The sequence below is a fragment of the Callionymus lyra genome, chromosome 13 (genome assembly GCF_982586985.1).
Source record: "Callionymus lyra chromosome 13, fCalLyr1.hap1.1, whole genome shotgun sequence".
Classification (NCBI taxonomy): domain Eukaryota; kingdom Metazoa; phylum Chordata; class Actinopteri; order Syngnathiformes; family Callionymidae; genus Callionymus; species Callionymus lyra.
In genome coordinates, this window is record NC_141830.1 from 22,728,025 (window position 1) to 22,750,496 (window position 22,472).

A 22,472-nucleotide genomic window follows, 5' to 3' on the forward strand; every position below is an offset into this window, starting at 1 on the left:
GAGGGAGAGAGAGAAGGCCAGGGAGAGAGAGAGGGTGAGAGAGAGAAAAGGTCAGGGAGAGAGAGAGGGTAAGGGAGAGAGGGTGAGGGAGAGAGAGAAGGCCAGGGAGAGAGAGAGAGTGAGAGAGAGAAAAGGTCAGGGAGAGAGAGAGGGTAAGGGAGAGAGGGTGAGGGAGAGAGAGAAGGCCAGGGAGAGAGAGAGGGTGAGAGAGAGAGAAAAGGTCAGGGAGAGAGGGTGAGGGAGAGAGAGAGGCGTGAATGAAAGAGAGAGAGGGTGAGGGAGAGAAAGAGGGGGGGGGAAAGGAGAGAAAAGGCACGGGACAGAGAGAGAGGGTGAGGGAGAGAGAGGGGGTGAGAGAGGAAGAGAGAAAGGGTGAGAGAGAGAAAGGGTGTGAGAGAGAGAGAGAGAGAAAGAGCGAGAAGGTGAGAGAGAGAGAGAGAGGGTGAGTTCACACCAGTGATCTTTACATCGTAATAACAATAATAGAAACACATTCATGTCAATCAGATTCAGTTTAATAATCATTTATATTATATTTTAAAATATTTATTTATTAAATCGATCTCTTTTTATCTTCTTGTAGTAAATCATTTAATAAAAACCATCTCAAATGACTAAAAGTCTCAATAGAAAGAAACATTCAAACATTAATTGAAAATAAACCATCTCATTAAGAAAATATTATGTTCGTTAAGAATCATTAATAAATATTTAATGTGTTCATAGTTTGTTGAAATCCATTCTTTATATAAATATAAAATAATGTAAGTTACTAGAGTGAACCTTAAGTTATAATGACCAAATATAAATATTGTATTTAAGAAATGTTAGGATATAATAAGAATTTAAATATTGAGAAAGAAAATTAAAAAACACTTTCTTTTGAATGTACATCTTAAAACGTCTTTATATATCAACTTAATTAAAAAGATATAAAATTCAGTGTTGAACGCAGTTGTTTCTACTACTTGGATTTAACTAAATCGTGATGTTTCGCATCTTAAACCTGATTTAAAATCAAATCAGTGAAACGAAGTTAATTGAAGACGTTGAGTCACAGGTGCCAGCAGAGGGCAGCAGAGACACAGCTCGGCCCATAGTTTCGTTGTTAATGTCGCACGTTAATGTTACGTTACGTTAAACTTTAATAGAAAAAGTTTCACCTCAAATGATTTGTGACGTAATAACACATAGTTGAGACATTATTTGAGAACAATTAATCCTAGTATTTGTCACTTTTTTTTTTTTACCATTGATTATAGCTTTGGCAGATTAGACTGCTGGGCGATGACGTCACACAAAGAACTTTTTTTTTTAAAGAAACTGCGACACTGTCGTGAGATCACGACCACATTTGGTCGCTGATTACACTTATGTGACGTCATGGAATACGAGATAGCAATAGATTACATTTTCATCCAGATCGTACCTTTGTATATACAGTATAGTTGAGCAAATATTTACGAAGTTCCAAGTTCAAGTAAATGAACACAAATGTTTATCAAAGTTTAACATTTTAAATCTTTTGTTCATATTTATACCGACAGTAAACTCAAATAATACGTCTAAAAATCTAGTTACAGTTCTTTTTTTCCTTTCATGATACTGTATAAATGTTTTTTACATTTTATTTTAAATTAATTATCATTATTTTTTGGCTTTAAAATCAAATTTTCTTCTGAATCACTGTTCTTCTATGGTTAACATTTTAATAAAGTGTGTATAAAATAGACTATATTTTATTGTGTTTCTTTACAATAAACTTAAAAATATCCACAGTGTTTGTTCATTTATGTGTTGCAATTAAACTTCAGACTGCTAGATGGCAGCAGTCATTATATCCTCCGCACCTAAAAGGAACAATTTAGTTCCGCGAAATCCCAATTTAGTGGAATACAGTGACTCCAGCAGCTTTTTAAGCTGATGTTGGACATATTTTGGTTTAAAAACAAATGAAATCAGTTACGACTTCGTCAAGAGTCACATGGTCTGCAAATTCTATAACACCAAAGTAAAGTACTCGACAATACTACAAATATTAATTTTTTTACAAAACTACTACATCCTTAAAATTCTCCAAAACAAGTGAATGCTTCAGAATCGTTTTTGCTGTTTTTACTACTTTTTTCTCAGAGGAATAAATGATGTTAAACTTTATCAGGTGATTTACCTAGTTTGATGATTTTGATCACGTATGTAGTTTAGAGCTCATAGAATTTAAGACGTCACGTGACACGTCTGATCAGTAACACCGAGGTCACGACGAGAACTGTGGTCCGAGCACGTCTGAGGAGTCGCTCGACTGCGAGGCGTTCTTCAGCAACATGCAGCAGCTCAGCAGAGACAGAAGCGTCCAACACGTGTGATGACATGCGGTCACGTGTGAGTAGCATGTTGTAAACTCCCGCCACACACACAGAGAGAGATCAAGCTCCGGCTCAACATGCACGACTGACCCGTGAGGAGGTGAGGATGAGATGAACAAGACACATCGCTGAAGCAGCTCCAGCATGCTCCGGCCTGACGGAGAACACATGCTCCGCTGAAGCTTCAGTCCAACAAGACGCCGCTGGACTCGCCAGTCTCAGGCTTTTATTGTGAAGGTGTGACACTTCCTTTAGAGACGGTTGAACCTTTTTTTTTAAACAATTGATTTAAGGTTATGATCCTTTTGTCAAATTTGACAAATTGAATTATATTAAAAAGTTTGTTTCCCTGAAACAAGTATAATTAGAAAACTTAAAACACAACAAAATACATGAAAAATAAATAAATAAATATATACTCAACTCTAAACACAATTGATTAATTCTAATGTACATGTATTTATTGAAGATTAAAATGTAATTTTCAGATTTGCACCCTCAGTGTCAAACAAACAATTGTGTCGTTTTATCTTCTCACTTCTATCCGTTTCTTGTTTCTTTCATGTCAATCATCAGTTCCTGCTCTCGGCCTGTCGAAGCATGTCAGTCAGAGATCAGGGAAGCACGTCGGTGTCATCAGGATATTGAACGGTTTTAATTATTATTATTAAATTCAATAGTTTGTTTATTGAAAGGTTTTTTTATTTTTTTGTGGTATTTCGAATTTCTTTTTATAATTATTAATGATAATTTTTTTTTTTTCCAAATTCTGTTTTTTTAAACTCCTAGCATTTAAAAAAATGTTATACAATTGTACAATAATGAAAAAAAATGTGTGTTAAAGACACCTTGTGAAAAAATAATTTAAATTGATGCTTAAAAAACATTTGAAATGTAAATTTAATTCAATCTTCTGACGACACTTCCACACCTGTGATGCATTCAGGCGCTCTCAGAACTCCAGTGTTTAACCTTAAACAGAAGGGTCTATCCCAGCTACCCAGGGTGGCAGACAAGTGACAGGTCTCTAGTAACCACCACATGTTTATCTATGTGTGGGAGGAAACCAGAGCGCCTGGAGCACCGTGAGGAGGTTCAACAGATGTCGCTGGATTAGAACCGGCGACCTTCTCGCCGCACACTGAAGTTTTGAGAGAGCGACGGACGAAGCGAGAGCAGCAACCGGGGAGCGAGAGAAAAGACACGTGTCGACCAACGCGACGCTACGCTGACCGAGGCCCCGAGTCACATGACGGCGTGCGTGACCGCTGGCTGCCCTTTGGGGCGGAGAAGGTCTCACCTCATGAACTTCTTGGGTTCGGTGGGAGGGGTCGGCGGGGGAAGAGGTTTGTTGGAGTTGAGCTCAAGGTGGTGGAGGGGGGAGTTGGGGATGGGTTCTAGGCGGCCGGGCTGGGCCGGGGGCGGCAGCGGCGGCGGCAGCGGGGGCTGACCCGAGCCGGCCACGCCCAGACCTGAGGCCTCCAGCCCCCTGACATTAGGAGAGCTGCTGAATCTGCTCGCTGCTGTTTTCTCATTCTTTCTCTTTTGCTACACAGAAAACAAAAAAGGAGGGACTTGAGAACACAAAGGAACAACAGAGTGCGTGGGGGGGGGGAAATAAAAGATGAGAACCTTCCATTACCCTCGGAGACGTGGAGAGATGGAGGACGAAGGAAGGGTGAGGAGAGACACAGACGACATGTGAGTGAGTCAGGATGAGAGTGGACATGTTTCTATCTTCGAGGTCGTCGTTTGAATCTTCCTACGACACAACATTGACGACACGAGACAAGTCTCCAGATTAAACCCTGGACCAAAGTTTTCTCATCTTGAATTTGAATTCGCTTGTTGGGTTTGATCGTGCAGTAACGCCAAACGGACGCCAGGTGGAAGCATTGTGTAAACCATCAATGATTCTACTTCTTCAAGGTCCCACGTTCTGCTTTCATTTGAAGTCCAACTCGACCTCGGGTCTGTTGCCGGGGACAACGTTTCGTCTACATCTGCCCAGAGGTTGAGACGGTGACCCCTCATCACACATCCAAAAATCTCCCCCTGCCTGTTACTAGCGGTGACAACAGAATATTTTAGCCAAACCAGATCCAGAAGAAAATGAAACTAATGCCATGGTGTCGAGCTAATGATTACTGATGACAAACACAGATGAAGAGGAACTGGACGAGCCAGCCGGAACAGAGGCGAGGAAAGGGTTAAAAGCTTTTCGCTGTAGAAAAGAAGGGGCTCTACTAATCGTCCTACATTCCACCTACAAATTAAAAAATGTCATGTCACAGTGTTGGGTCAATTAAAAAGAACTGGACGAACCAGCCAAAAGGACAGCAAGTAAGAACAACACAAGATGAGAAGTGAAGCTCAGAAGGATTTTAAAATGAATGTCTTTGATTCGGTGTGAAGGATGTGCCCATATAAGGAAGTTTGTCCCTCGATGACGTCATCAGAGGAAGTGAAACTTTGAGAATCTTAAAAAATGTCAATTGTCTCGTGTCACAGAGACGTTAATTGGAGATGATTCTAAGGTTGATGTTTTGTAAAATAAAGAAGGATCTAACCATCTCCCTCGATGATGTCATCACAGGAAGTAAAACCTTCACCGTAACCCTCAGAAAAGCAGAACATGGGACCTTCATCGCGGGGAAAATAACCTCACATTTCCTCCCGAGACGCTCGATTCTGTCGCCCAGGAATCGATTCCCCGCCGAGGACGCAACGTGAGATGGGATGGAGTGGACGTGGTGGTTGCTAAACGACCGCGGGACGAGCCCCTTGTGTGTGTGTGGCGGGACGAGGACGCGGGAGCTCCTTACCTTGATGAGAGGGTTGATGACTCCTACGTTGGGGCTGGCGTTGAAGACCTTGTTGAAGTTGGTCTCTCTGTTGACCAGCTCCAGCTGGTAGAACTTCTTGTCGTCCTGGCAGGGGGGACACGCAACATTAGCTGAACCCGGGACGTCTCTGTGAGACTCAACCCTCCTTCTAGGTTGACCTACCACCAGCTTCTTCACCAGCGACTCCCTCTCTGACACCATGTCCCTCAGCTCGGCGATGACCTGCAGGTCTTCAGGACGGCTCTCCCTGTTCCGGAACTTGTCCTCCGTCCCCTCAAGGCTGCGAGTAAAAAAACATCAGATCAGAAAGTAAAGTCGTCCCTCATTTATTGTTGTGATTTAAAAACCCAGTCGTGGTTTGATTTTTTTCCTTGAACTCTTCATACATTTTTCCCAAACTGTCATTAACATTTTCCACAGTATCACACAGTTAATACTCTTAGCAACCTATGTTATGTTTAATAACTTGCAATTATTGATATTCACAACAAGCAGATTTGATTTAACATTTGTTTGAACTCAACTGTCATGATGCTTTGCCGCCCAGCTGACCAATCACAGCTGTCGATCCCTTTTAGACACATTACATCATATGCGTAGAATTTCAACTAAGAATTGTATCGACCAATCAGTAGTCACTGAATAGAGCAGTGAGTAAAAAAAGGCATCATGGGAGTTTACCATTTCGTGGGCACCTTAAGTAAGGGCGGCGCGTAGATCAGTGCATCACGATTTTGATCGGGATTTAGACTGATTTTTTTTATTTTCATTAGGCTTTCATAAAATATCTTTGTTCCTCTTTTTGTTTGTTTTCACCCATAAGAGAAGATTGGATCAGAAAACCACTGTTGCCATGGTTACACTCAATTGAAAAAAAAAATCATGTTCCATTTTCAAAAAAAGTTTTCACTGCGTTTTTAATTCCTGGAGTTGGCGCAGGGATTTGAAGTGGAAGTGGGGCATGTGTACGGGGGGTTGTCGGGGAGGAGAGTGTGAGGGTCATCACAGTCCTGAGTTTAATTAAGGAGAAACATCTTCACCTCCCTGGAGAAGAAGCAAAAAAGGCTTCAGAAAAGTCTCAAAAGATAAAAAAAAAACAGAAAATAGATTCGTCCCAGAAAATATGACACGAGAGAGGAAAAGATTTAAATGTCATCACAGATCTACATTAAACTAGATTATTCTAAATGTTCAATCATCAGCATCTGGATTATTTAGGTGTAGTTCGTCGACAGTCCGCCGGGGGCGTTGCCGCCTGCAAAGGTAAAAGGAGGTCACTTGTGAAAAGATCGTGTATTTCTCCGGCGACAGGAAGGAGACTTTCTCTGATTCCTCCTCCACATTGAGTATATATGCTCAAAGTATATCCAAAGTTTCTCATTTTCTTGAGTTTCTGAAGGTAGGTTTTTATTGCTGCAGATCCCTCGACGTATTGTTTACGTTTACTTTTCTGGATGATTCTTCCCTAGAAGAAGACGTTTTGAGCTGGCGCAAGTTGTCTGAAGGTGACGTTAAAGGACAAAAATGTCACGTTCCCCCTTCCGAGGGCTTTTATTTTGTAGTGCTGTTTACGTTTCCTGCCCTGCTCTCTCTCTCTCTCTCTCTCTCTCCCTTGACAGTTAGCGAGTGCGATGCTCCGCGAGAACCACAGCCGCCGACGACAAGGGAACGGGACTCTCCCGTCAGTCGTCTTCAACAGGTTGTTCTGGATACCCTCTTAAATCTGCCTTGAACTCGTGTCTCTATTCTTTATTCCTGACTGCCTTTTGCGTCAGCGCTTTTTGTTCAACTGTGGTGAGTTTTCGATCCAACTTTCGTTTCTACTGTTCCCAAGTGGATCTCGCGTCGTGCTGAGAAAACTGACTCGTGCAGTCTTGTCGCCATCTTGTGGCCCCTTTTTTGGTATTTCACTGTGTTTTGGATTAAATTGTGATATTTGAGCCGTTGTGGTTTTATTAACTTCTGGATCTAAAGTTGTATTTTCGAAGTTTGCCGAGGCGAGCGAAGCATGTTACGATATTGGAAATATGTGCGATATTCGATATTGGTGTCTTGAAGTGCGATATCGATATTAATGCGATATTTTCCGCAATGTTATAAAAACGCTGAAAACAACTGAGACGAGATGAAAAGTACTAACAATATGCTGCTTTAGCAAATGAGGTTGAACGAGATGAGTGACTGGATCACTAGTGTTTGAGTAGATCATAAGTTAGTCTTGCTTCCATGTATATACTGAGCTGAGCTATGTCAGCGCCATAGCAACCGAGCATAGTAAACGACAACGAGACATAGAAGTACAAATTGACAACTTTACAGAACGTGACACTGGTTGGTCAACGTGCGCATTTAAGAAATACTTGATTTATACAATAAAAAAATATAAATTATCGCACGTTTTCCATATGCATAAAGCATAACGTGCCAATATCGCTATCGATATTTTTTCCAGATATCGTGGAGCCCTGCTTTTTAGGAATACCAGGTCATTTAAGGAGGTGCTTATGATTTCTATAGCGGTTTATATGAAAAAGCAGTTTTTCTGGAGGCAGCACAAACCGTTCAAGTGGCGTCAGTTTCTCTGCTGCACCATCACATCACACACCAGACGAGCAGAGGGATCTCCTGATGACACCATGACTCGTGTCTGATGCGTGAACATAATGGAGGACGACGGTCGACGACACTATGGCTGCTGAATCATTGATGCAGCGACAGAGAGACGCTTGAGATCAAGAGGTCGGACTCAACATATGGAAGTACATCAGTGTCATCAGAACAGTTACGAATCCAGCACTTGTTGCCTTCTCTCCGAGACACGCTGGTTGAGACCACGACGCTCGGTTCAGTGACAAAAAAATCTCTGACGTAGATTTGTGTGTTTTTATTGTGGCTCCTTGAATCACTGGAGCCAGCGAGTGCGTCAACAGCATCACAATGAGCCGCAGTATAAATAGACCAGCAAGCTCTGGACAATTATTTCCGGAGGATTGTGATGAATGCAGCTGCAGTTTGTGTGAGAGGTGTGTGCCGTAACATTATGACCGCCTCACACAAATGACGATGAAGGACCAAAGTGTTTGTCAACACATCGTAGATACATCTTGAAGCTGTTTGAGCTCCTTTGACTGATGTGTCACATTCCTTTGTGACTTCACATCTTCACCAACAATGATGGATTTTATACGCCAACAACTGAGTTTTATTCTGTTGTTTCTCACTCTATCTTGACATTTTTAATTTACCGTTTAAAAAAAAAGAGTTTCCGTTTGCAGTTATAGTGTTTCTTCTTACATTTACAAAGTTTAATTTAGCTGTTGTAGCGTTTCTTCTTATATTTAGAAAGTTTAATTTAGCTGTTTTAGTGTTTCTTCTTATATTTAGAAACTTTAATTTAGCTGTTGTAGCGTTTCTTCTTATATTTAGAAAGTTTAATTTAGCTGTTATAGTGTTTCTTCTTACATTTAGAAAGTTTAATTAAGCTGTTTTAGTGTTTCTTCTTATATTTAGAAAGTTTAATTAAGCTGTTTTAGTGTTTCTTACATTAAGAAAGTTTAATTTAGCCGTTTTAGTTTTTCTTCTTATATTCATAAAGTTTAATTTAGCTGTTTTAGTGTTTCTCACATTAAGAAAGTATAATTTTGCTGTCCTAGTGTTTCTTCTGATATTCATTAAATATAATTTAGCTGTTTCAGTGTTTCTTACATTAAGAAAGTTTAATTTAGCTGTTTTAGTGTTTCTTCTTATATTCATTAAGTTTAATTTAGCTGTTTCAGAGTTTCTTACATTAAGAAAGTTTAATTTAGCTGTTTTAGTGTTTCTTCTTATATTCATTAAGTTTAATTTAGCTGTTTCAGAGTTTCTTGCATTAAGAAAGTTTAATTTAGCTGTTTTAGTGTTTCTTACATTAAGAAAGTTTAATTTAGCTGTTTTAGTGTTTCTTCTTATATTCATTAAGTTTAATTTAGCTGTTTCATAGTTTCTTGCATTAAGAAAGTTTAATTTAGCTGTTTTAGTGTTTCTTACATTAAGAAAGTTTAATTTAGCTGTTTTAGTGTTTCTTCTTATATTCATTAAGTTTAATTTAGCTGTTTCAGAGTTTCTTGCATTAACAAAGTTTAATTTAGCTGTTTTAGTGTTTCTTACATTAAGAAAGTTTAATTTAGCTGTTTTAGTGTTTCTTACATTAAGAACGTTTAATTTAGCTGTTTTAGTGTTTCTTACATTAAGAAAGTTTAATTTAGCTGTTTTAGTGTTTCTTCTTATATTTATTTTTGTGACAAACATCTCGTACAGATACGAACGATGGGATGAAGGTGTTGTTACGATGACGGGCTGTTTCTTTGAGCTTCACTTCGACGCCTCCACTCACATCAGAGAGCGGCGTCGCCTACGTGAGGAGAAAGTATCGACTGTCACGAGGATGAAGACATGGGATCTCACGAGAGGTTAAATCCTCTCCTTCTACTCTCCCGGGAGACAACTTATACTCCCGCTTGACTTCCTTCTGTCGAATCCACTCATGTTATCTGTGACAATCACAGCGACCCCACGAGGTGGAGACGACGCGCCTTTGATAGTTGAATGGAGTGAGACGGGATTGGATCGTTTGATAATGCCTGGCACAGGTGGGAGGTACGTACAGGATCTGCAGGGCGGAGATCTTGTCCTTCAGGACCTCTTGGGCCTTGTTGAAGTCGGACAGCATATTCTGCGTCTCCCGGCTGTGGGACATGCTCAGCTCGGTGATCTCCCTCTCCTGCCGCTTGGTCAGCTCCTGCTCGTGGGCCCTGAGGAGACACAGGTTTAAACACCGTCAGCGAACGCTTCTTCAACCGGTAACAATCTGTTCAGATTCAGGATCTGACGCTGAGGGGCCTGCAGCAGCAGGAGCTCCTCACAGGACAGATTAAGGAACATAAAATGCATCTGGATGAGATAGATTACAGCGTGAATACTGCGTGGTGCAGGAGACAAAGGGTCACATGCAGATATGGGATGAATGAGAGTTATTTGTGAATAAAGGGGGAGAAAGAGGAGAGTGGGCACGAGGAGTCTCTCACTGATGCTCCCTCGGGGGGGGGGCTACATCTCATCCTCCTCTCTCCCTCTTTATTTATTTATCATGCTATTTTTATCTCCATGACCAGGATTCAGATGAGCGTTACGTAACGGAGAGAGAGCGTGTGAGGGTGCGGCGGGCGAGCGAGGGCTCCGGCTCGTGAGCGGCGCTGAAACGACACGTCGGATCCAGTAATTGATTCCGATGAGATGCTGTCGCCGTGTGGGGTTAAACATTCACGAGCTGCCGGAGGGAACACGAGCGTAGATGGACCATCTGACCGCAGGAGAACCCCTGACATGGTCTGACACTGACCACGACTCTGCCCTTTGACCCCTTGTATGATTTCATCAAGCATTCATTTGTCGTCCCTCACAGCTCAGCTCTGATGTGGACACTGAGATGTTCCACAGCCGGAGTGTCTCGACATCTGCCAGCAGAAGCCTGTCCATGAAGCCAGATGAAAGAAATCAGCTAACACAACTACAGTCCTGTATTACAGATATCAAGTCCTGGATGACCAAAAACTTCCTCTTACTGAACTCGGAAAATAACTGAGGTTTTACTAGTTGGTCCGCAACATCTCAGACAATCATTAACTAATGATCTAGTTTTACAAAATGGACTTGCTCCTGCTACTAGCACCACTGTAAAGATTTTGGGTGTCCGCTTTGACGAGGTCATTTAACTCACACATAAAACAAATCTCACGAACTGCTCACTTCCACTTTCGTAACATTTCAAAAATCAGGCACTTCCTTCCTTTAGATGCTGCTGAGAAGCTCATCCATGCTTTTGTAACCTCCAGGCTGGACTATTGTAACTCTATTGTTCTATGAATGTTGTTCTAAAAAGTCTTTCAGAACTCTTCAGCTCATTCAGAACTCTGCAGCTCGTGTCCTGACTAAGACTAAGAGGCGCGAACACATTTCCCCTGTACTGTCTTCCCTACATTGGCTTCCTGTAGAATTTAGAATACAATTTAAAATCCTTCTCCTAACCTATAAAGCCTTACATGGTCTAGCACCAACATACATTAAAGATTTAATCCAAACTTACCAACCCTCAAGGACCTTACGATCCCTAAACTCTGATCTACTAGTTATACCACAAATCTCTAAATGTAGATTTGGAGCCAGGGCCTTCAGTTTTCAAGCCCCTCTGCTGTGGAACCAACTACCGGCTTCAGTCCGGAGGGCAGACACCCTCTCTATGTTTAAAAACAATCTTAAAACCTTACTTTTCGATAAAGCCTATAACTAACTTAACTGTTTATCTTTAGCTGCTATAACTAACTTAACTGTTTATCTTAGCTGCTATAGGCTGAGAATGCTGATGAGTTTTAAACACCGAGCTCCGTTTATCCTTCTTTTTCTGCATTACATTCATCACCTGTGCAGTTTAAACCCACACCTTTTTATTTCTCTCCCGGAGCCCCAGGGCTCCACCTCCAGAGCTGCTGCTGATCCAGGATCTTCACCACGTCATCAGATCCCGAGTTCTCTCCAGCACCTCCATGGACTCTCCTACACTCTCCTCTTTTTTTCTCACTATAATTTCCCTTACTCCTCTCCTTATCCATCTGTCTACCCCCCCATCCTTCCTCCCAGCCGGTCAAAGCCGGAGGCCTTCAACAATGAGTCTGGTTCCGCTCGAGGTTTCTGCCTTCTCAAAGGAAGTTTTTCTTCGCCATAGCTCACTGTACAGTGTTTCGCTTCTTGCTCTTTGTTGAAATGCTGGTCTAATCTATTTTTCCTTAATCAACTATAGTCTTACTTCAACTGTAAAGTGTCTTGCGAAATATTATTATTATTATTATTTCATTTAAGTGTATCTAACCTAAAATAATTTGTATTTGTATTTCAATTTTTATTTATTTAAAACGCAAATATTCCAAGAGTTTGTTAGTTTTTGTGTTGCAATGAAACTTCTAGCCGCTAGGTGGCAGCATTCACTACATCTTCTGCAGCTAAATGAACAATTAAGTAATCCCGGCGATGACTGAGGACGAGAGGATACAGTGACTTCTGCAGCTGTTAAAGCTGATGTTTGGACATACAATATTTTGGTTTGAAAACAAATAAAAGCAGTGACGACTTCGTTGAGAGTCATGTGATCTGTAAATTCTACAAGACAAGAGTCAAGTTCTCGACAATACTACAAATATATTCTTGTTACAACAGTATCATGATATATTTTGATACTGTAGGCTTTTCCCGTTTAAATCCTTCGAGGTTTATTTGAGCATCTCTGAGGTCCAAAATACGTAAAGTGAACTCCGTCACTAAGAACAAACGTCAATGGGCTCATTCAGAACATCATGCAAGGAACCCTGAGGAGCTGCTGGTTCAATTCCATCCCGTCTTCTCCCATGCACCTTCTTCATGGCCTGTCCAGGATAAATGAAGGTCAGTCTTGTGAAGAGTCTTGTGAAGAGTCAGTACCAGATCTTGTCTGACACAAGTGTCTGACCGTGGTCTGATATATTCAGAGGGCAAGATTCCGCACAGACAGTCGGCGCATTAAATAGCCATTATCAGTTATTATCGCTGCTGTGGAGATGCTGCAGGAGAGGACACGGGCCATTACTGACGACCATTAGATCAGCTACATATCCTCGTAAATAAATCACTTTATGGGAGGAAAACCAGAGTTTTTTTGCAATGTTTTCTCTTCTGGTAAGAAAACTTTAAAGGGGACTGGAGGGAGATGTGCCAAAGAATCAACTATCTTCCTGGTGTAGAGCTTCAGACCATCAGGAGATCTAACTCTGAGGTCGTCCCTGTCGATCTAGGACTCAACCACTCAAATATCTTAACCACAAACATTGTTTTTCCCCTGGTGTCCCTCAAGGATATGTGTTGGGTCCTCTACAATTTGGAACAGTGAAGGAAGTATTCCGATACTCTCTTACGATCTTCGACACAAGGGATTCTTTACAAAACAGCTGACTCATCAAATGAAGACATTAAGACAATCATAACGCCCAGAGGTGTCGCTGACCTAGATAATCACCCGGGACTTCTGCACTAGAGCCGTCCAAACCCAGACCGGATTCACCAGCACAAGCTTCAACTGCGACGTGGGTTTTTCTGGTGCTTGATTCTAAACAACAAATTTATTTACAGTGGAAAATCAATAACTTTTTAATATGTATACCATGAGCAACACAAAAATCCACGCAGCTGCAGGGACGAGTTCACTGAGAGGGAGTGAGAGAAAAGAGAGTAGCACGAGTTGTGGTGTTTGTCGAGTTATGAAAGTGATTTTATTTTAGCTGGAAGGCTAGATGCTAACTTTCAGCTCAGACCACAGTCCACAAGTGAAAGATGGTTCATTCATTTTCCTTCACTAAATCCGACTCAAGGACAGAAGAAACCTGGAGGCTCCGGCAACAGAAGACCTCGGGGATGTCTACATGTCCTACCTGATCTGCTGATTGGCTTCGCTCCGGATCTTCAGGACCTCCTTGCCCTTGAGCTCCAGCTCCTTGGTCAGCGTGCTGATGTTCTCGTTCAGCGTGTGGATCTGGTGGTCCAGCTGAGCGATGTGGTTCTTCCTCCTGGACACGTCCTCCTGCAGCTCACTGATCCGGCCCAGCAGCTCCCGCTCCTGGGAGGAGATCACACAGGTAATCAGGTTTTTAGTGTTTGTATTGGAGAAGGTTTAGTGCCGTGACAGTTTTGTGGGATTGATTTAAGTGAATAACTCTGAGTGAGTGACTCATGCAATGTCAGGTTCTTTATCATTTAATGTAGAGGAATTTTTTATTCAATTATTTTATAACTTCATTGAATCAATTTAACTCTTTATGAACATTTCTTGCCCCTCAAGAGATATCAAAACAAAGCACTTGCTCTCTTTTTTACCGTCATTTTAACATTTAGATTTTGTCTTTAGTTCCAGTGAGAGCTCAGTCGACCACTGTAGACTCTGAGTGCAGCTGTTTCATCACGCTGCTATCGAGCTGCAAACAAATGTTTGTGTGGAATCAAACTTCAAAACATTTTAACCCACATCCGGGCTCGTCGTCGAAATATCATGATCCAATTATAGTCTCGTTTTGGGACGAGCGACGTCATCCTAGTTAAAAATAAATGAGCTGCTGCAATATTGAAGAGGCGAGGACATGAGCCGAGTGAATAATAATACGACTGAAGCATGTCTATGATCTAAATTTGTATTTCGAATCTCCATTTTGATTCTGTGTCTTTCAACAAGAGGTTATTGTGTGAATGCTGAAGGCATTATTGATTACACACTATTGACTACACACTATTGACTAAACACCATTAAGATCCACTTTTGCTCTCCTGACCTACATTTTGTTCCGCATCTCCTCCTACAAATTTTATCTGATTTGAACCATTCAAACTTTTATCAATTCGGCTCTTTCCCGAAATACGGGCCATTTTTCTAGCGCCCTTTTTTCTCTTCAACTCTTTCTTTTTTTCCCTCTTTTTCTACCATTTTTTCTCCCCCATTCACTTGAATGGGGAAAAATGTTCGACTCCCATTTCAACTCCTTCCACTTTGACCTTCAGGTAATTTCAAGAAACTTCATTCAACTTTAAAAACACTTTTACTACTATACTTTACTACTTCTACTTTATTACCAATTCTTTGGCTACTTCTTCTACTTCTACTATTACTTCTTCTATTTCTACTACTTATTCTACTGCTAGTTTTACTAATTGTACTACTTTTACTACTAATTCTACTACATTTTCTACTACCACTTCTTCTTCTAATACCAATTCTACTTCTACTATATATTTTACTACTCCTTCTACTTCTACTTCAAAATGTACTACTTCTTCTGCTTCTAATACAAATTTGACTACTTCTTCTACTTCTACTACAAAATGTACTACTTCTTCTGCTTCTACTACAAATTCTACTACTTATTCTGCTTCTACTACAAATTCTACTACTTATCCTGCTTCTCTTTTTTCTTTTGCTTCTTTGGATTCTTTTTTTTTTGTCCTTCAGAACTTGTTTCAGTTTATTTCAACATCTTTACATCAGTATTTTTCTGTTATGCATCATTTCAACTGATCCATTTCTACTTTGACTACTAATTCAATACTTTCAAGCATTACAGTTTACAGCTTCAGCAGATTCAGCATTCACACTGTTTTCCTTTGGGAAATGCAAATGTTCTAGTTATCATTGATTTGATGCACATTTGACAAACTAAAGCAAACAAATTCTGCCCACGGACAAAAATACAAGTTGATTTTTCTCATGAAAGATATGAAAACGTACACGAGACTTGGATGAAGATAAACATGGAGATCATTGAGTGTTTAAAAAACGTCACTATCAGATTCAAACATTCTATTAAAGTAAGTTTGATAAATGTACATTTTAAAATGTAAGACTAACTTTACAAAGGCAGAGTATCCCCATGGCAAATGCATGGAAATCGCCATCCATTTGTACCACAGATCGACTGTCAGGCCTTTGTAATTCTTGGACTTCCAGGGGTCACCGGGTTGACTCACCTGTAGCCGGCTGTTCTCCAGGGTCTTCTCGAGCTCCTTCCTCGCCGTCGCAGACTCCTGTTGGTGGGTTTGTCTCAGGTGCTCGATGGCCGACGCGTGAATGTGGTTCAACTCCGACCGCAGTGACGCTGCAGGAGGAGAGACAACAAGTGTGAGAGACGAACCACAAACTCACCTGCCTTCCAAACAGGATCAACACTCTAATCTGAAGTGTATGTGTGACGTGGTTCATAAAAATATGTGTATTCCGCTTGTAAGTGTGTCTCATTCCTCATCTTCAGATGGTTCAACCTTGATCCACGCTGGCAGGATTTGACATTTCAAAAGACCGTAACTCCTCAGAGGTTCACCACTCTTCAAACACTGCGTCAAAGCAGAGATCTGGAGCTTTGAGAATGTAACCCACCGTGGAAAAAAGCCACAAAAAAAGCCATAACTCATGACCCATTTTTAACAACTCTACAGCCTTGAAATTAAAATAAATTAAAGTCCAGAACTGGAGACCTTCATGTGGCTCTCATAAGTTCAGACGGAGAAAAAAATGATATAAATGTTTGGACACAATTCTAATTTAGTCACCACTTAAATAGAAAATCATCACAGCTTAACTGACTATCTTTAAATAAAATGAGGCATTTGGGATAAAATAACCAATTTATGAATCACATTTACACACTTTTTAATGCCATTATTCATTGGATCTTTTTATTCATCTTTTTTTTATCATATTACGGCTTCTTTTTCTTTCTTTTTTTTTTAACATTGTGGTCCCTGTTGAAGAGTTAAGGTTATTGCCAGATATATTCAGGACAAACTCGGTGATGTATGCTCGTGTGAAACTGACAATAAATCTCCACAGAAGAACAAAGTATTTCGCCGGCACACTGAAACAGTTTCCCCAGGTGGAATCTAAACCTCGGCAGGACGAGCAGCTCTGATTGCTTCTCCGGGATTTAGACATTAAAGCTGCAGACGATATGAAACTGAGGTTCCACCGACACGTGCAGGGAGAAGATGTGAGGAGGAGGACGTGGAAGTGGGTGACGAGGGAGCAGAGGGAGGAGAGACGCAGTCAGGTGTGACGGACGTCAAAAGATAGTCAAGCTCGTTTGACTTGCTAGAGATGAAGTATTCTCCAAACAACATGTTCCCATGCCAGAGTGGGATCATATCAATGAAGAGGTTGCAGGTTTGAATCCCGCCTGTGCGGTTTCCTACAGTACACAAGTCATCTCGTGTCTGTTTCCCTGTCGAGCTGGGAAAAGCTTCCTCGTATATATGAATATATTAATATAATATTCAAGAAGTCTTGAGTCGTGGAGCAACACGGAAATAACTTTTAACTGATAAAACACCCCTTGTTCACCGTTGTATGTTCCGTCTACATCATTAATGCTGGGAGAGTTCACAGAGCAGCGCCTCGATACCGGACATGAAAGATGAATAGAGACGATCAATGTTTGATCGTGAACAGGGATTTTTCTTTTGCAACACATACATACACTTAAGACACGTGTTGCTGACAGACACGTGTTCATATCCTCCCGTTTCTCAGAGAATATCTCATCACTACCTTAGTGCTATCAACTAACAGATGACAACGTTTTGACTTAATTGATCACTGATAATAATGATATCAATTATAAAATTATCATTCTTTTTAATTTATTATAAAGGAAATATTTCAATGTATTTCATTTCTTATTATTTACATTTATTTAAATAATTGTTTCCCTCACTATACACAACTAGGGGTGTATTGGCAAAAAACAATATATTGCAATATATGATATACTTATGATACTGTAATAACAAGAATATATTATAGTATTGTCGAGTACTTGACTCTGGTGCTGCATAATTTACAGACCACATGACTCTTGACGAAGTCGTAACTGATTTTTATTTGTTTCTTAACAAACTTTAAAAGTGGCTGGAGTCGACTGTATCCTCTTATCCTCAGTCATAGCCAGGATCCAGCAGGATTTCTTTGTTCCTTTAACATCAGAGGAGGTAACGACTGCTGCCATCTAGTGGCCGGAAGTTTAATTACATAAAAATGAACACGCACTTGGAATATTTGATTGTTAATTGTAAATAAAAATAACGTGATTTTAGAAACAGGTAATTGAAGTATAAAAGTTCAAAGAACTATGATAAAATGGAATTTAAAACCAAAAGAATATTGAAAAAAGAAATTGAAATATTTAAGTTTATCGATGTTTTATTTACGATCCAAAACAACTAACAGGTAGACAAAATATTTGAGCAAACTCAACTGTCTGTCTTGTTTTTATCGTCACCCATACTTCAAGTCCCATAATGCACTGCAGCAGACGAAGCTCTATAATGGGGCCTTAATATTTCCAGACGCAACTAAGTCTATAAACAAATCTTGAAAAATAAATGTGAATAAACACAAATCCAGCAGTTTTTTCAACAAGTCTAGTGTGGTTTCTGAGCACAACCCTGGATACTTCAGAGCCGCATCCATGAGTCTCACCTAACATGGCTTTTCCTTCATCCTCCAGCTCGAAGCGCAGCGTCTGCAGCTCTTGTTCCGACTGTTGCTTCAGCGTCTCGATGCTATGGCGGTGAGCCTCCCTCAAAGACTGCAGCTCAGCGTGGTGGTGATGGCGCAGCCTCTCCTCCATGTCCTGACGGGGAATGAGGAGTTAGGAACTACAACACCACGGACTAAAGTTAGTTAAGAAATGCTATTATACCGTTTATATTTAAGGAAATATATGTACACACAAACACACTATCTTAAATGAACAATCTTCTGTGGACAATAGAAACACGAAACTGTATTTTAAGTTACACACAATCCAATACACTTAGACTACATAATGAGTAAACACAAACATTCTTGTAGATCAAGTAGAAACACAAAGAAGACACACAATTTATCACAATCACTCATGGATTCACGGACACACTAGTGCAACAAACAAACCCAAATCAATAGAGATGAGTATTGGCCGGAATCTGACAATACGATATGCATCACGATACAGGGGAAAAGATAAAATATAAAGTGATACTGTAGTAACAAGGATATATTTGTAGTTTTGTCGAGTACTTGAATCTGGTGTTGCAGAATTTTCAGACCACATGACTCTTGACGAAGTCGTAACTGCTTAATTTGTTTTTAAACCAAAATATTTCCAAACATCAGCTTTAAAAGCTGCTGGAGTCGACTGTATCCTTTCATCCTCAATTATCGCCAGGAATCTTATTGTTCCTTTAGCTGCAGAAGATGTAGTGAATTCTGACACCTCGCGACCAGAAGTCTAATTGCAATACAAAGTGTAGTGTTGTGAATGACATGAGCCGACTGTATCCTCTAGTCCTCAGTCATTGCTGGGATCTTATATTTTATTGTTAATTTAGCTGCGTAACGACTGGAAGTTAAATTGGAACATACATTTTTGTTCTACCAAAACTACGACCCCTTTTATCACTTCTACTGGTATAAGTACAACGACTTAATACCTCTAATACAGCCACTTCTACTACTACTACGACTTCTACCACTACTACTACTATGTCTGTGTGAATAAGTACTGCTACAACTTCCACTAATACCACTTATTCTAATACTACTACAACCATGTATTTTCGTACTACTACTACTGCAATTACTACTATGTTACTAAAAACAGTACTTCTACCACTATTACTACTACTACTACTACTACAACAACAAATTTCATGTTTTTGGTAAATAAAAAACAAACTTTATTGAAATACAAACCATAAAATAAAATATGATTTTAAATCAACAAAAAAATATTGTGCACAAATATCCTGACACATTTAATCATATATCGTACAGACCCAAATACGTAGATAGACAAAAACTCACGAAAAGTAGACACACAAACAAACACAAAAGTGACAAACATCTGTACACACTCCCGTTAAACATATCCAACTCGACGCACACAAAATATTAAAAAGGGACATGAGTTTAGAGGTTGTTGGACTCACTTTCCAACATAAATGCTACACAAACAAAAGCACTTCTCTGTTTCCTGACTTCCATTATAAGCTCATTTCAGCTGCACCCCGAGGTCGCCCCACTTGATATTCATGGCCGTCCGACGGCCGCATCTGTTGCATCTTAATTTCCTGACGCGCTGGACCGCGGGCAGACGAGTACGAATCAGCGGCTCTGAATATTCACACAGGATTCTCGGAGAAGATCTGTGAGACTGAACCTTGGAATCAACACCGAGGACTGATCTGACTCGAGGACGGAGATTCACCTGACCACCGGGTGGTTGCTAGGCAGTGGTGCCGTGGATCTTTTGGGACCCAGTTAAAACGGTTTCCCTCAAAGATTCATCCTCGTCCTGACACCAGGAAACTGCTGGAGAGAAGAGGCGTTTTTTAAAAGCTGTAATCCATCTCTTTGTTGGAATCGATCGACGCCTCATCACCGGCGTGCGACTCCTCTGCCTGCCTTTTAATTAAAGAAGCCTCTCATTGAAGCGGTTAAACTAATTAACCCTGAAGTCGTCGGCGCGGCTCCGCCACTGATAACAGATCAGCTGATGTTTTCACGACCGTGACAAAGTGCCGTTGAGCAAAGATGGATGGGACTGGAAACGAGGCCATGAGCCGGTCGTCTGTTCCGCGACTGCCAGAGAAGTTGAAGGATTTTTGCTGAACTTTCCTATCAATTTGGGATTTTTTTTGCTGAGTAATGGTTGCTGGGATAGAGGGACGATGATGTTTTGAACCTCACACCAAAAGATGTTTTCTATCCGGAGAGAGCGATGAGTCCGCACACGTCTTCAGCTCAGTCAAGTCTTATTGTTGTTGTAAAATAGAATAGGTTTTTTTGTCCGCCGCGCTTTGAGTTTAGTACTTTATTACCTTAATATTTACAACTTTATTGACATTACACGGGCAAGGAAGCGACGCTGAGAAAACCCAGTCGAAAGGATTAATGAAGCCATTAAGGCTGAAGGATTTCTCTGGATCTGCCAAATGTCAATTAAAAACGCTGATTTGGCGAAGATCAGTGGATTAAACGAATGAAAAGTAGTGACGCGAGTGCATAAAGGTTATGAAGATGAATTCAAGTTTCTGATGGATTTGCATAAATTCTAATTCCAGGGCAAAAATAAAACTGCGCCGCGCCAATACCATTTTAGCTGTGTTTTTATTTTAAATTTTTAATATATTAATAAAAAAAGTCTTCGGAGACAACACTCCGTCACACCAGTCGCTCTCATTAAATATATATATAAAATAAGATATTGCTCAGAGTTCGTTTTGGTTCGGCTCCGACGCCGCAGTTGCCAAAACCCGCGTCACGAGGGCCGTCACTTCCTGACCTCCATTCTGCGATGAAGCGTTAATGCAATTACACTCAGGAAAAAGGGATGGAGGTTTGTGATGTATAGCCGCTCCAAATCCAGCTTGACTGTGAAACGGTGGGATTAGCTTTGAAGAACATTTTCCTGGCACCTCCTTCCAGTGTGTGTGTTAGCGTGTGTGTGTGTGTGTGTGTGTGTGTGTGTGTACACTGGATGTAAAACGGAGCTGTCAGTGCTGCTAAAATCTGTCGTCTGTCAGAGTAGAAAAGTGCTGATGGAGATGACTCGTTGTCGGCTTCTATACGTACTGACACTGAATACATAGTACTTCGATAAAATTTCAAATAGTTCTCAAGTATTGAGAGTCAAAAAACCTGAAGTTTCACCTTCCACTGCAGCTTTCCTGCTCATGACGTCAAGACCTTCTATAATGTATGGAAACAGTACAAGTGCTCAAGGTTCTACCTTCAGGTCCCTCTGCCTGGCGTGCTCCATGTCCTGCAGGGCGCAGCACTGAGCCTCCTGCAGACGCTGCTGCCTCCTCTGATGCTCCGTCTGCAGCTCGTCCAGCTGCATCCTCAGGTGCTCCCTCTCCTGGCTGAACTGGTGCTGCAGCTGCTGCAGCGACGACTGCGACTGTGACAGCTGCATCTCCAGACTCTGCTTCAACAACGAGATCTGGAGGCGAGAATCACCCATTGTTGTGACAAGAGCTACAGTCACGAGAAGAAGATGGTAGCTGTGAGTCGCAGCAGTAAGTACAACTAGTACGAGTACTAGTAGTAGAAGAAGAAGTGGTTGTGGTATATGTAATTCTACTAGTAGTAATAGTAGTAAAAGTACTGCTATTAGCAGTAATAGTGATAGTAGAATAAGTTGTAGTAATACTAGAAGTGGTTGTAGATGTTGTTGTAGTAGTAGTACTAGTAGTACAAGTAGTAGTAGTACAAGTACTAGTACTATTTTTTAGTTACATAGTAGTAATTTGCAGTAGTAGTAGTAATACTTAAATATATGGTTGTAGTACTAGTAGAATAAGTGGTATTAGTGGAAGTTGTAGCAGTACTTATTAACGCAGACAAAGTAGTAGTAGTAGTAGTAGTAGTAGTAGAAAAAATAGCTGTATTAGAGGCATTAGTCATACCCTATAACAGTAGAAGTGATAAAAGGGTCGTAGTTTTAGTAGAAGCAGCAGTGATAGTATAGAAATAGTAAAAATAAAAGTGGTAGTAGTAGCAGCACTGGTAATAGTAGTAGTTGTATCAGAAGTTATAGCAGTAATAGTTATAGTACAAGTTTAGGTAGTAGTGGTAAAAGTGACAGAAGTAGAAGTAATAGTTATGGTATTAATGCTAGGA

General features: G+C 40.6%; 1 protein-coding gene across 2 annotated transcripts in view; it reads right to left on the bottom strand.

Annotated features, from left to right (window-relative positions):
* The window catches only part of fam184ab (family with sequence similarity 184 member Ab), a 95,612-nt gene that overhangs the window by 1,239 nt on the left and 71,901 nt on the right, over window positions 1-22,472 (bottom strand). The window contains exons 14-21 of one of the 2 annotated variants that reach the window (XM_087805284.1): window positions 21,580-21,792; window positions 18,285-18,438; window positions 15,782-15,909; window positions 13,702-13,886; window positions 9,856-10,002; window positions 5,375-5,492; window positions 5,192-5,296; window positions 3,667-3,914 (exon numbers count right to left, since the gene is read on the bottom strand). In XM_087805284.1, the coding sequence (XP_087661410.1) occupies window positions 3,667-3,914; window positions 5,192-5,296; window positions 5,375-5,492; window positions 9,856-10,002; window positions 13,702-13,886; window positions 15,782-15,909; window positions 18,285-18,438; window positions 21,580-21,792 (1,298 nt within the window). The remainder of the gene's footprint in view (window positions 1-3,666; window positions 3,915-5,191; window positions 5,297-5,374; window positions 5,493-9,855; window positions 10,003-13,701; window positions 13,887-15,781; window positions 15,910-18,284; window positions 18,439-21,579; window positions 21,793-22,472) is intronic. The other variant, XM_087805285.1, reaches the window with a different exon arrangement.